We start from the raw sequence: 12838 nt of genomic DNA, 5'->3' as shown, positions 1-12838 counted from the left end.
TGGGTGCTTGGATCGTGACGGGCTTAGATCGTGACAATTATGCATTGTTGCACCATACATAACTTTGAGAGGTGTGTATTAAGCATAATTATCTTAACTCATCATCACTAACATTAGTTATTGACTTTGAATATTTGAATAAGACCCCTTTTATTGTTTAGGAATATATCTAGAAGTTGGTTTCCTTAAATTTAGTTATAGGTTATTTGGTGATTTATTAAAAGCTTGGATGGAATCAATAGAATCATCCTTCGGCTACTTTTCTGTCAGATTTTATAAAAGTCACATATCAATATTAATACTCATTTCATTTTATTTTACGTAGCCTTCTTGACTTAGTTATTGCCTTTGAGTATTTGAATAAGACCCCTTTTATTGTTTAGGAATATACCTGGAAGTTAGTTTCCTTGAATTTAGTTATAGGTTATTTGCTAATTTATTCAAAGCTTGGATGGAATCAATAGAATCATCCTTCGGCTACTTTTCGATCAGATTTTATAAAAGTCACATATCAATATCACTACTCTCTTCATTTCATTTTAGTTAGCCTTCTTGACTTAGCAATTGGTACACCCATTAAGAAAACTTTAATTAAGAGAATATTTTAATAATTAACCTTATTAACGATACTTTAAAATTTTAAGTTTGACTATTACTACTTTATTTAGTTATTTATTACTAAAGGGAGAAACGAAAAATAGAACAAATTTCATGATTTCATAAATTAAATAAGTAAATTAAAATAATTATTTTTAATATAGGAGTCAAGTAAAACGAAATGGAGGAAGTATGATTAATTTATAGAAACTTGTGTTGGTAATTTTCCCTGGAACGTTCCCTATTGTGTTAAAATTGAATCTGCTCTTTTTGCTTAGTTTGTTTAAGAATATTTACTTGTGATTATGAGCTTGTTACATGACCCCGCGCTTAAGTAACTTCTTGATACATTTATATAAAGCCACGAGGACTGTGGTTAGATGGATGTGCTGCACCCTTGATCAAAGATGTTGACTTCGAGTCGTAGGAACTGAACAACTCGGGCCAATGAGTGCTTCTCCCTTTAGTGGATACTATCGGCAAGAATCCGAATTAGTTGAGCAAATAGGTTTTGAGGATGTTCGAAGCATATATATATATATATATAGATATATATAGATCATTCTCGAAGTCATAGCACAAAGTTTTACATACTTTTAACAATTTAAGAATTTCCAGTTTTCTGGATCCTATTAACTATCAATAGTATAAGACTAGAACTGTATGTGTTGGCAATTTAGCTTGCAGTAGGAGAGTGTTAATTTATTTGATAAGTAATAGGCACAATATTAATGTTGGTTAGATCTTAACAGAATTTCCAGTTTTGTGGATCCTATTAACTATCAATAGTATTAGTATAAGACTAGAACTATGTGTCTGCAATTTAGCTTGCAATAGGAGAATGTTAATTTATTTGATAAATAATAAGCGCAATATTAGTGTTGGTTAGATCTACTGCTGACTTGATGGGGTTACTACAAGAGATTTTATGGGATATAACCAGCTTGCGGTATCTTCAGTCTATTATAGTTCTTTTCATTGATCACACCGCAAAACCATTAAAATGTGATTCCTCTTCCTTTCTTCGGTCATAAATACCATTGAGCTGAGATTCTTAGAATATGATGCATACTAAGGGGTCGTTGGGTAGAGTGTATTGAAAAATATAATGCATGCATTAATTAATGTGTATTACTAGTATCGTACATTAAGGGTGAAGGGCAAATTAATTAAGCGTGACAAAAAAGTTTCAAAACTAAAAAAGAGCGACACAAGTCTTAAATATTAAGTAGAGGTGACAATTTTAAGATTAGTATTAACGACACTAATTTTAAAACCTTCAAATTTTACTATTTACACAAAGATCCCTACACCATATTTATACAAAGATCCCTACACCATCACCACCACTCCTCCTCCACACCCTTTTTGCTGCCGCCGCCGCCGCTACCTTCTCTTCCTCCACTATCACTATCACTACCATTGTCACCTCTTCCAGATTCACCATTATTTCCTCCCTCTACATAACTATCGCCTATTTTGCTTCTTTCTCCTCCACCACCGTCGCTATCAACACCGCAACAAATGTCATCTTCGCATTCGGTGTCACCACCAGCACCACCACCTCCCTTCTTACCATAAATATCACTTTTTCGTGGGCTCCTCCTCCAACCACATCTTTTTTCAGAAATTAAGTAGGTATCGAAGTTGTTGCAGCAACTGTCGAAGTTGTTGCAGCAACTGTCGAAGTTGCTGCAACAACTTCGATAATTGTTGTAACACAACAACTAATAGTAGTTGTTGTAGCAATTACCGTAACTGTTGTAGCAACTATGGTAGTTGCTGAATTTGCTGAATTATTTTTCATTCATCTTTAAAAGAAATCAAAAATTTTCTTTTCAAAGTTATCAATTTTTTTTACAAAAAATAGTCCATGAAGATTAACAAAGGAAAAAGAACGAAATGAAAAGAGAAAGAAAAAGAAGAAGAGAAGATGGAAGAAGAGGAAAATCTAGAGAGAAAAAATAAGAAGAAGATGGGAAGAAAGAAATTTGGCGAGAGAAAGAAAAAAGAAAAAGAAAGATTGAAAGATAAGAAAAGGGAGAAAATTCTAAAATTTGAAATTTTGAGTCGGAGGACTTTTGAAAATTTTAAAGAGTTTAAAAAAATACATTTTACACCACAGTTTACTTTAATCACTAATTAAAAAGAATTTGACTTGAGTTGGTCAAATCTGTCACCAATTTTAATTTTAAGACTTATTTATCACCCACACTTGATTTTCTTGACTTTGAACACATGCATTAACTTATATTAAATGACTTTAATACTCCTCAATTTCCCTCTCAAAATATTTCACAATTCCTTTTCCCATCATTTTAATTTGCAAAAGTGAATTTTTTCAAAACATTTCACAATTCCTTTTTCCACCATGTTAATTTACAACAATGAATAGTTGGTTTAAACAACTCCAACATATTTTTGCTTTTTGCTTCGAGAGTCTTTAAAAAGATTTAAAAAAATATTCTTGAGACTATACCTTAATTTTACATCTTGTACTTTATTTTTGTGTCGACTATGTTAATCCGTCGTCATAACATTTCATGCGCAAAAACGAAGGTTTTGCAATTAATCTTAACCCTCTATATACTAGTTCATACTAATTATATTTGAGATGGCAAAAGAACTTTGTTGCGAAAAAAGTGTACAAAGTCAAAGAAGGATATTTTTGTGAACAAACATTTTTTTTATAGAAATTATGTAAGATATATTATTTCTAATACATCAAACCAAACAATGTTAAGAAATAATATCAGCATAACTAACACAAGCATAACTAATACAAGTATTACTAATGCAAGTATTACTAATATAATATATTCTACATTGTCCTTATACACTCTACCAAACGACCTCTAAGTCAACCAGCATGCCATCACAGACTGAAACCCAAGTGCTTATGCGGCCCCTGAAAAGGCAGGCAATATTACATGGTTTGATGTGCTAACTCGCACAGATCATTATATTTCTAGAGTACCACATTTATTGCCTGTATTTCATATTCTAGAGGGTAGTAGTATGACATATCTCATTTGTAGTACTTGCATTCAGATGGTTCTAGCCATCAACAAGACAAATCTTGGTACATTATATCATATAGCTTCTAAATCTATAATTGAATTAACTTGATCACAGTTTTACCCCCTTGCGTTTAAGGCTTGCATGAAAGACAGTTCAATAAATGATTTCCAAACTTGTTTGATGCCTTAGTAAAATAGAGAACCAAAGAAGGGGGATGGGTGAAACAGAATCGCCATAATAAGGGAGGGAGCATAGCAGATAAAATAGAAGAAATGGAAAAGAGGAAGAGCACCAAAACAGGATCTCTTGATTATGGAGAAGAGGCAGACAGTGATAGTTTACTTTGAGGGAAAGAATAGTCTATATGCCCATACCTCCCCATCCATGTGGCTAGAATAGTCTCTCCAACCACATTTTCTTCATGAACAAGAATAACAATATCAATGCTCAATGATGACCTTTTTCTTAACAAAGACGTCTAGCTGTCATGTCATGCCTTGCTGGTTTCTCTAATATGCATAAATAAATACAACCATATTCTCTTGCAAGCACTTAGTCATTCTTTTTGAGTTTAAATTCAAATAGAAAACATTTGTAGTTTTTAGAGAGAAGTGGCATACCTAGTTCCACATTCAAAACAGGAAGCATGGTGTCCACATGGAAGAAAGAAGCAGTTCCTTGGTGCATCAAAACAAATTGCGCAGAGTCGACGAATATTGCTGTTGAATTCACCGTCTTTGACTTGTCTTCCTTGAGGTGCATTGAGGTCCAGTGCATCTTCATTATACTCGTCGTCTTGTGAAAGATCATCGCAAGAAGAACCGCAGCTAGCGAGATCATCATCTTTGTGTGAAAGAAGAGGGGTTTGCTGAGATTCCATCTGCTCCACTTGATCTCTAATACCTTCCTGATGAGAGGAACGTATATAATTCAAGTACCAGAGTACCAACCAAATGAGAAAACTCATACCTCCTGCATTTAGAAAGAATGATGAAAATGAACTATGAGAAATAAAGAAGAAAATATTATTGAATTGTGCATCTAAATTATTATATTGAGACCCTATTTATAGATACTACATTAGACTTCTCCTCCAACTAGAAAACTGACATTACAATCAAATTCCAAGTAGAACTCTATATATTATTCTTATGCCTAGTCATATTCTAACACTCCACCTCCTCAAGCTGCTGCATACAAGTCATATGTACCGATCTTGTTACAAATGTAATTAATACGAGTACCATTGAGGGACTTGGTGAAAATATCTGCAAGTCGCTTGATTTCACAAATTTTTAACAATATTTCTGGAAAGTACTTCTCTTACAAAGTGACAATCAACCGCAATTTGCTTAGTCTTCTCATGAAGTACCGGATTTGATGCGATATGAAGAGCCGCTTGGTTGTCACACACAAGTTCCATTTCACTGATTTCTCCAAATTTTAACTCTCTTAGCAATTGGTTAATCCAAACTAGCTTACAACTGGCTACCGCCATTGCTCGATATTCAACTTATGCACTATATCGAGCAACCACACTATATTACTTACTCTTTCAGGACACCAAATTATCTCCTACTAAAACACAATATCTGGATGTTAAACATCTACAAGGTGATCTGCTTCACTAAGAATCATGCAAAACTTTTGAATTATTGTGTTGAACTTTCCAAACCAGGCTCGAGGAGATTATTTTAAACTATAAAGTGACCGACGCAATCAACACACTAGACTAGACTCCCCCTGAGCAACAGAATCAGGTGGTTGCTCCATATAAACTTCCTCCTCAAGGTCACCATGGAGAAAAGCATTCTTAATATCCAACTGAAAAAAAGGTCAGTGTCAAACAACAGCCATGGATAGAAACAGATAAACAGATGCAATTTTAGCCACGAGGGAGAAAGTATCACTATAATCCAGCCTAAATATCTCAGTGTGCCCCTTGGCAACAAGTTGAGCCTTAAGCCGATCAATTTGGCTTTCTGCACCAACTTTCATTGCAAGAACTCAACAACAACCAACAGCTGATTTATTTGACGGGAGAGGAACAAGCTCTCAAGTACAACTCGTATGTAAAGAAGGCATCTCATCGATATAGTATGTCGCCATCCAGGATGAGAAAGTGTTTCTTTTGTGGACTTAAGGATGGAGATAGAGGACAAAGGTGATAAAAGGCATAATGGAGTGATGATAGACGATGATAACTTAAAAGGGTATAATGAGGGTTAGTATTATGAGTAGACCGTATACCTTTTCAAAGTGCAATTGGAGGAGACAAGTCTGTAGTAGGTGCAGGGTAAGATCACGACGGGAATCATCTAAGCCTAGTGTTGTACGTAGACGACGATGATAAGTCAAGAGTGGTGGCACTGTAGATAGAGTTGTAGAAGTTAGTGTAGATTACTCAAAACGTGGTGCAGGTAAGACTGATGGCACTATGAATGGAGATGTAAAAGTAATTGTAGGATCCTCAAAAGTCAATATAAGTAAGACCTCAGACATGTTAGGATGATCGGGATCAGAAGAAGATGTAAAGTAAGGTTGAAACTCAAAGACTGTGACATTAACTGACGTAAGGTACCGATGAAGATCGGGTGAGTAGCATCGATATCCCTTTTGTACTCGAGAATAACCAAGACACATTTGAGAGCACGAGGGGTTAACTTATCTTTCCTTTGGGTGAAGTTATGAACAAAACATATACTCCTAAAGACACGAGGTGGGAGAGAGTATAGAGGTAATTGAGGAAACAATATTGAATAAGAAATTTGATTTTGAATAAAAAATGAGGGCAACCACTTAATTAAATAGCAAGATGCGATAATTGCATCGCCCCAAAAACGAAGAGGAACATAAGATTGAATGAGAAGAGTGCGAGTAGTCTCGATAAGGTGCCTATTCTTCCTCTCTACTACTCCATTTTGTTGAGGGGTATATGGATAAAAAGTCTGATGAATAATTCCTTGATGAGTCAAAAGTTGTTGAAATTGGGAGGACATATATTCTAAGGCGTTATCACTAAGAAAGGTACGAGACACTGAATTGATTTTGTATTTCAGCACAACAACTCTTAAATATAGCAAGCAATTCAGAGCGATCTTTCATCGAGTAAATCCAAGTATATCTTGAACAATTGAACAATCATCAATGAAGCTAACAAAATAACGAAACCTTAAGGTTGAATTGATTCTACTAGGACCCCAAATATCAAAGTGAACAACTAGAGATTTGTCAGTTAGGACATCAGGTGTTACATAGAAAAGAGAAATATACCTACTCCAAGAAGATGTGTGATCCATCACGGTCCATAGGTAAGTTTGACACTCCACGTACCAGCAGTTGTACCTTACATAAATTGCAAAAAGTCTTTCATTCGCATGAATCTACTAAATGAAACTTGAATGCTTGCCAATGAATATTTACATAAGATCCTGTTTAATTGGTGAGAATGAGAAAATATTCCATATTCTACACCACTACACTCTTCTAAGATTAACAGAATCTCATGATGCCAAATGACTTTGAGAATGAACATACACAAAGAAGGATCTCTATTAACAAGCCAGAATGAGCGTACACAAAGAAGGATCTCTATTAACAAGCCAATCTGTAACCAAACGTATAAGGATGAAGTTATCATGACAAATCCATGTGATAGAACATAGTATTGAAAATCACTATACTAACTAGTTAAGTGCTTTCAAAAGCTTAATAAAACCATAACTTATGCCCATAGAGTTTTTAGGACAGCCCCACGTACCTTATATTGATTAGTTTGAAGATTGAAAACCTAATCTTGACTCTCTTCTAGAAAATCTTCAAGTTAAATGGCTTGAATTCTTGTTTTGGAGAAGAGTTGAATCTTGTTTCTTGGGAGGTGGCTAGGGTTTTTCTTTGAGAGAAAATATGAATAATAGTGTGTATAATGCTTTTGGGGATTGAAATTAAATGTTATGGGCGGATTTGGGTGAGGGGAAGTGACCAAAGTGCCCTAGACCCTTTAGAAACTGAAATAGAGTGTGAAACAGCTCTGTATCGCGTTGGCCATCGCGTTGCGTCGCATCGCCCATCGCGTCGAGGACAATCGTGTCGCATCAGCTTACTGCCTCTCACGATAAATGCCATAACTTTTCACTCGGGTATCAGACTAAGGCGAAATTGGTATCGTTGGAAAGCTGACTCAATTATCTACAATTTGGTGGATTTTGAGCTGAAAAATTCCACATATATCAAAAGTTATACACGTTCAAATTTGACCCTTTGTAGAATTGAATACCAAACTATGAACGATTCAAAGGCTCTTAGCTCAACTTTGCTCTAAGTGATTTCCGTGAACATTTTTCACCTCATAATCACTTAACACATTAGGATAAAGATCATGACACATGAATTTAAAATCAAATCATGGGATTAGAGTTTACACACGCAGGAACTACGGTTCAATTTCTAACTCGAAAATATGCGGTGTTACATCTTGAATCTACTTTCTTTCAAAAGGAGTTTATAAATTTGTTACATCTAAGCCTCAACACTTACACTAAATGAGCATCACATAAATGCAAACAGTAAGATGGATGTGTAGTCATACAAGATTAAACAAGATGAAAAATGATCTCATCACATCCAATTGGAGGTGCAAGTTGAGTAAACATGATGAGATTTGATCATTTGAGATGGTTTGGTTGTGTCCTACTTAGACATTTAAATGTGCAAGTCTATAGGTGTAAAACCATGATAATTGAAGGTTTTAAAGGGAACTAGATGGACCTAAAATCAAATAAAAATTCTCGGATCCATGAGACTTAACATAAAAATAGAACGTAATAATAAAACATTTCATATGAGTGATTTAACTGGTAGGTATGAAAGCCTAGTCATATAGGTACACCTATAGTGGAAGTTGGTTTTGCTAGAAGCTTTTTACAGATTCATAGATTGTATAGAGATTTATATATCAGTAGAAAATTTATATAAATTTGTCTTGAAGAACCCTAAATTATCAAATATCAGATTGAAACAGGTCAGACTTCACAAGAATAAAAAATGGAGCGAAATGGTTAGAGCAGACTTCAAATAGCTGACTTGTTTTGGTTGGGATTGAGCCATAATAGTAGTTGTTGTCGTAATTTTGTTGTGATGGTGGCGTGTATCTAAGACATAAAGCAAAGGTTGCCAAAAAGGATAAGGCAAAAAGTTCAACACCTACTAATCTTTTTCTTTATTTGGCATTGATAGTCCATCACTAGCTCAAGTAACAGAGGTCTGGAAACATGAAACACCATATTCAAAATTAAAAGAGAAAAAAAATAAAATATGCATCTAAAGGTACTAATTTAAGTTTTGAAAGACTTAAAAATAAGGAAATTCTAGGACGAAAAAAACACAATTAAAATATAAGACACAAACTTATGATGAAAAGATAGGGCACAAGTGAACATGTCCAAATATATTATTAACGGCATGCTAATAACAACAACATACAAGTAGGGTCTAGGGAGAATAGCTTATACTCAAACCTTACACCTACCGTATACAAGTAGAGAGACTGTTTCCAATAAACCCTCGGCTCAAGTAAAGCATTTCAAAGCAGGTAAGAGAACACAATCCGCTAATGAAGAAGCCATGAAACAAATATGGAGAAAAGAACAATTGCACAACAAATAAGATGATAATTGAAACTTATGTTGCTTTTTTTTGTCTAATGAAGAGATACACTGACCTGATACGCAAATAACTCTCAATATTATTCTAGAAATGTCAGAGAATGTAATCATCGCTCAGGAAACATAACTGAATAAGATAACTCTTTTTTCTTTTAATTTGTTTTTAGCTTCAGAAATAAAAATATCATCAAATATTCCTTCTTCCTTTTAGTTGTCGGCGCTGCTAGTGTTAGCCATCCCAAAGATACTCTTACATGGTGGTGATATAGTCTGTTTTGGGTCAAGCCCGGTAGGTTTTCCTAAAAACACTCACATCACTAAGAAATCCTACGACTTGCCAGTCTTTTCATCAGTCAATATGAGACTTCTATTCGCACACCTCCAACATCAGCATCGTCAAATAAAAATGAAATAGAACATACAAGTATAAGGATAAATCTGGATTTTGATAATTTTCTTACCGAAGAACCAGAAAGTAAGAATAACAACAATGGAAGAACAGGTATCATCATCTGGGCGAACCTCACGGCTTCTTCATTATCAGTCCACCGAAAATAATGGGCACTGTGGAAAACACTATTTCTCTCCCCAAAATGGCAACGGAGGCCGCCGATCATCGTCATCAATCACCAGAACCTCCTCCTCTTCTCCTCGTGACGTCGATGCATTGCCGGAAAATGACGGATTCCGATCTGATTCCTCCATTGTGAAGAAAAGAAAAATTGGGAGAAAATAGTGGGAATTATCATCGAAAAAGATTGAAAATTACTGTGATAATGAGAGTTCATGATTGAATTCAATGGCTTCACCAATCAGTCTTCATTATTTTATTTAGTTTACTATGTATTTTGTTTGGATATATTCAGATTTCCACTAGTAGTTGACAACTGAAAGTTTGGAATTAAAAAGAGGGACAGTTATATTAGTTTCATTATTTTATTTAGTTTACTATGTATTTTGTTTGGATATATTCAGATTTCCACTAGTAGTTGACAACTGAAAGTTTGGAATTAAAAAGAGGGACAGTTATATTAGTTGTAAGGGTGTCAATGGACCCGGTCTAAACCAGCCCACTTAAACAACCCGACCTGATTTCACCCGATCCGATCAGTACACGGGCTGTAGGGTACTAAGTTCCGACAAAAATAGGTTCATGCCCGCCGGTTAACTGGCCCGGATACATTTTAAAAAAAAAAAAAAATAGATTTTGGAATATATCTTGTAGTATATGTTTTATTTAAAGTAGTACATTTATTGAATGGTACGTATATATGTGTACATATTTTCCATAGATTCTGAAGTAGTATATATTTAGGTGTCGTTTGGTTTGAAAATGGTTATCCCGAGATAACTATTACCGGGATTAGTTATTCCGGGTTTACCCGGGATAACTTATCCCACCATATATATGGGATAAGTTATCCCAGGACTAAGGGAAAAATGATGGGATAAGTTATCCCGAATTGCATTAATCCCTCCAACCAAACAATGGAAAATGTGTTCTTTTATTTTATCCTGGAATAATTAGTTATCCCGGGATAACCATTTTCAATATAAACGACCCCTTAAGGTATACATGTGTATATGTTTTATAAATTACTTTCTAATAAGATGGAAAGGGCAGGAGAAGCAGGCAGCTCTCCGTCAACATGTCTGCTTCTCTTGTGTGCTTCTTCTTCAGTTGCTTGCTCCGTGATTTTGCTATATCATCTCTAATTAATTATTATAGGTCATTTATATATTAAAAAATTAATAATATTTAATAAAAAAAAAGTAAAATAAACATTCAAGACGTACTTGCTTCAGCTGTTTTAATCGTAGCTTCATTAAATATAGCTCTTAATTAATTATTATGTGTCATCTGAGTATTAAAAAATAATAATATTTGATAGAAAAGGTAAAATTAATATGAAATGATAAATTAACTATTGATATTTTAAATGAATTTGACGATTTATATGAGGTCCACTTAAAAAAAAAATTATAAATATTTTTTATAGTAATTTTGTTATATCACTTTTAATTAGTACTTGATTTTATTTACTCTCTAACAAGAGGGAAAGGGCAGGAGAAGCAAGCAGCTCTCTGTCAACATGTCTGCTTCTTCTGTGTGCTTCTTCTTCAGCTGCTTACTCCGTAATTTTATTATATCATCTCTAATTAATTATTATAGGTCATTTATGTATTAAAAAATTAATAATATTTAATAAAAAAGTAAAATAAATATTTATGACGTGTTTGCTTCAGCTGCTTCAATCGTAACTTCATTAAATATAGCTCTTAATTAATTATTATGTGTCATCTGAGTATTAAAAAATAATAATATTTGACAGAAAAGGTAAAAAATAATATGAAATGATAAATTAACTATTGATATTTTAAATGAACTTAACGACTTATATGAGGTCCACTTAAAAAAAAATTACATATATCTTTTATAGTAATTTTGTTAAATCACTTTTAATTAGTACTTGATTTTATTATATCACCCCTAATTAATTATTATATGTTATTCACATATTCAAAATTAATAATATTTAATAAAAAAATAAAATAGACATTTATGACATTTCTACTTCAACTGCTTCAATTATCTCCGTCAATATGTTTGCTTCTCCAGCTTATTTCATAAGTTGTTTCCTTTGTGATTTTATTATGTCAATCTCTAATTAACTATTATAAGTTATTTATGTATTAGAAAATTAATAATATATAATAAAAAAGTAAAATAGATATTAATGATATGTCTGCTTCAGCTGTTTCACCCATAATTTGATTATATCACCCATAGTCAATATTATAAGTCATCTAAATACTAAAAAATTAATATTAAAAAATTATTATAAAGTCATCTAAGTATTAAAAAATTAATAATATTTAATATTAAATTTATCTGACCTTTTCTATGAGGCCCATTTAATATTTTTCCCACAAGTATTTTTGTATAATAATTTTGTTATATCACTTCTAATTAGACATGTTTGCTTCGCTATTTCAATCGTGATTTTACTATGCCACTCTTAATTAATTATTATGACCATTTATGTATTTTGTCAATTAATAATATTTGATAAAAAAGGTAAAATAGATATAAAATGATAAATTAACTCTTGATGTTTTAAATTAACTTGACGTCTTATACAAGGTCCACTTCAAAAAAAAATTCACAAGTATTTTTTATAATAATTTTGTTACATTACTTCTAATTAGTTGTTGTGTCATTAATACATGTTTGTTTCGTTGCTTCAATCATAACTTTACTATATCACCCATAATTAATTATTATGGTCATCTAAGCATTATAACACTTAAATTGGAATAGAAGAAAAAAATATTAGACATCACAATAATTTAAAACTTAAATTATTTTTAAAAATGTAATTGACTATCAATGACACAAAAGTTTGGACAACGAGAGAGATATATATTATTTGAAAATTACATGATTAAACATATTATACATTACAATAGTTAATAAGTTAAAATATCTAAAAAAAAATAATATATTATATATTTTTAAAAAATACTATAAATCACAATAATTAAAATAAATTTTT

At 32.8% G+C, this 12838-nt stretch overlaps 1 protein-coding gene across 1 annotated transcript; it reads right to left on the bottom strand.

Moving 5' to 3' along the window:
- Window positions 1-3424: 3424 nt before the first annotated feature.
- Window positions 3425-10130, bottom strand: LOC124887278 (E3 ubiquitin-protein ligase APD1-like). The gene is made up of 4 exons (XM_047396707.1): window positions 9743-10130; window positions 6892-6963; window positions 4239-4590; window positions 3425-3505 (listed from the first exon to the last, which is right to left on the bottom strand). Exons 3-4 carry the CDS (start codon window positions 4583-4585, stop codon window positions 3439-3441), a joined length of 414 nt encoding a protein of 137 aa, XP_047252663.1. The 5' UTR covers window positions 4586-4590; window positions 6892-6963; window positions 9743-10130; the 3' UTR covers window positions 3425-3438.
- Window positions 10131-12838: the final 2708 nt, after the last annotated feature.

This window comes from Capsicum annuum, chromosome 9 (assembly GCF_002878395.1).
Source record: "Capsicum annuum cultivar UCD-10X-F1 chromosome 9, UCD10Xv1.1, whole genome shotgun sequence".
Taxonomy (NCBI): Eukaryota; Viridiplantae; Streptophyta; class Magnoliopsida; order Solanales; family Solanaceae; genus Capsicum; species Capsicum annuum.
Note: the sequence above shows the minus strand (reverse complement) of the source record. Positions and strands in the feature narration are given on the sequence as shown.

Bases quoted from the DNA above. Each gene is read 5' to 3' on its own strand.
- LOC124887278 (XM_047396707.1), bottom strand. From the start codon at position 4,585: ATGAGTTTTCTCATTTGGTTGGTACTCTGGTACTTGAATTATATACGT. The intron at 3,506-4,238 runs GTATGCCACTTC...CTGCCTTTTCAG, and splicing joins TGTTTTGAATGTGGAACTAG to GGGCCGCATAAGCACTTGGG.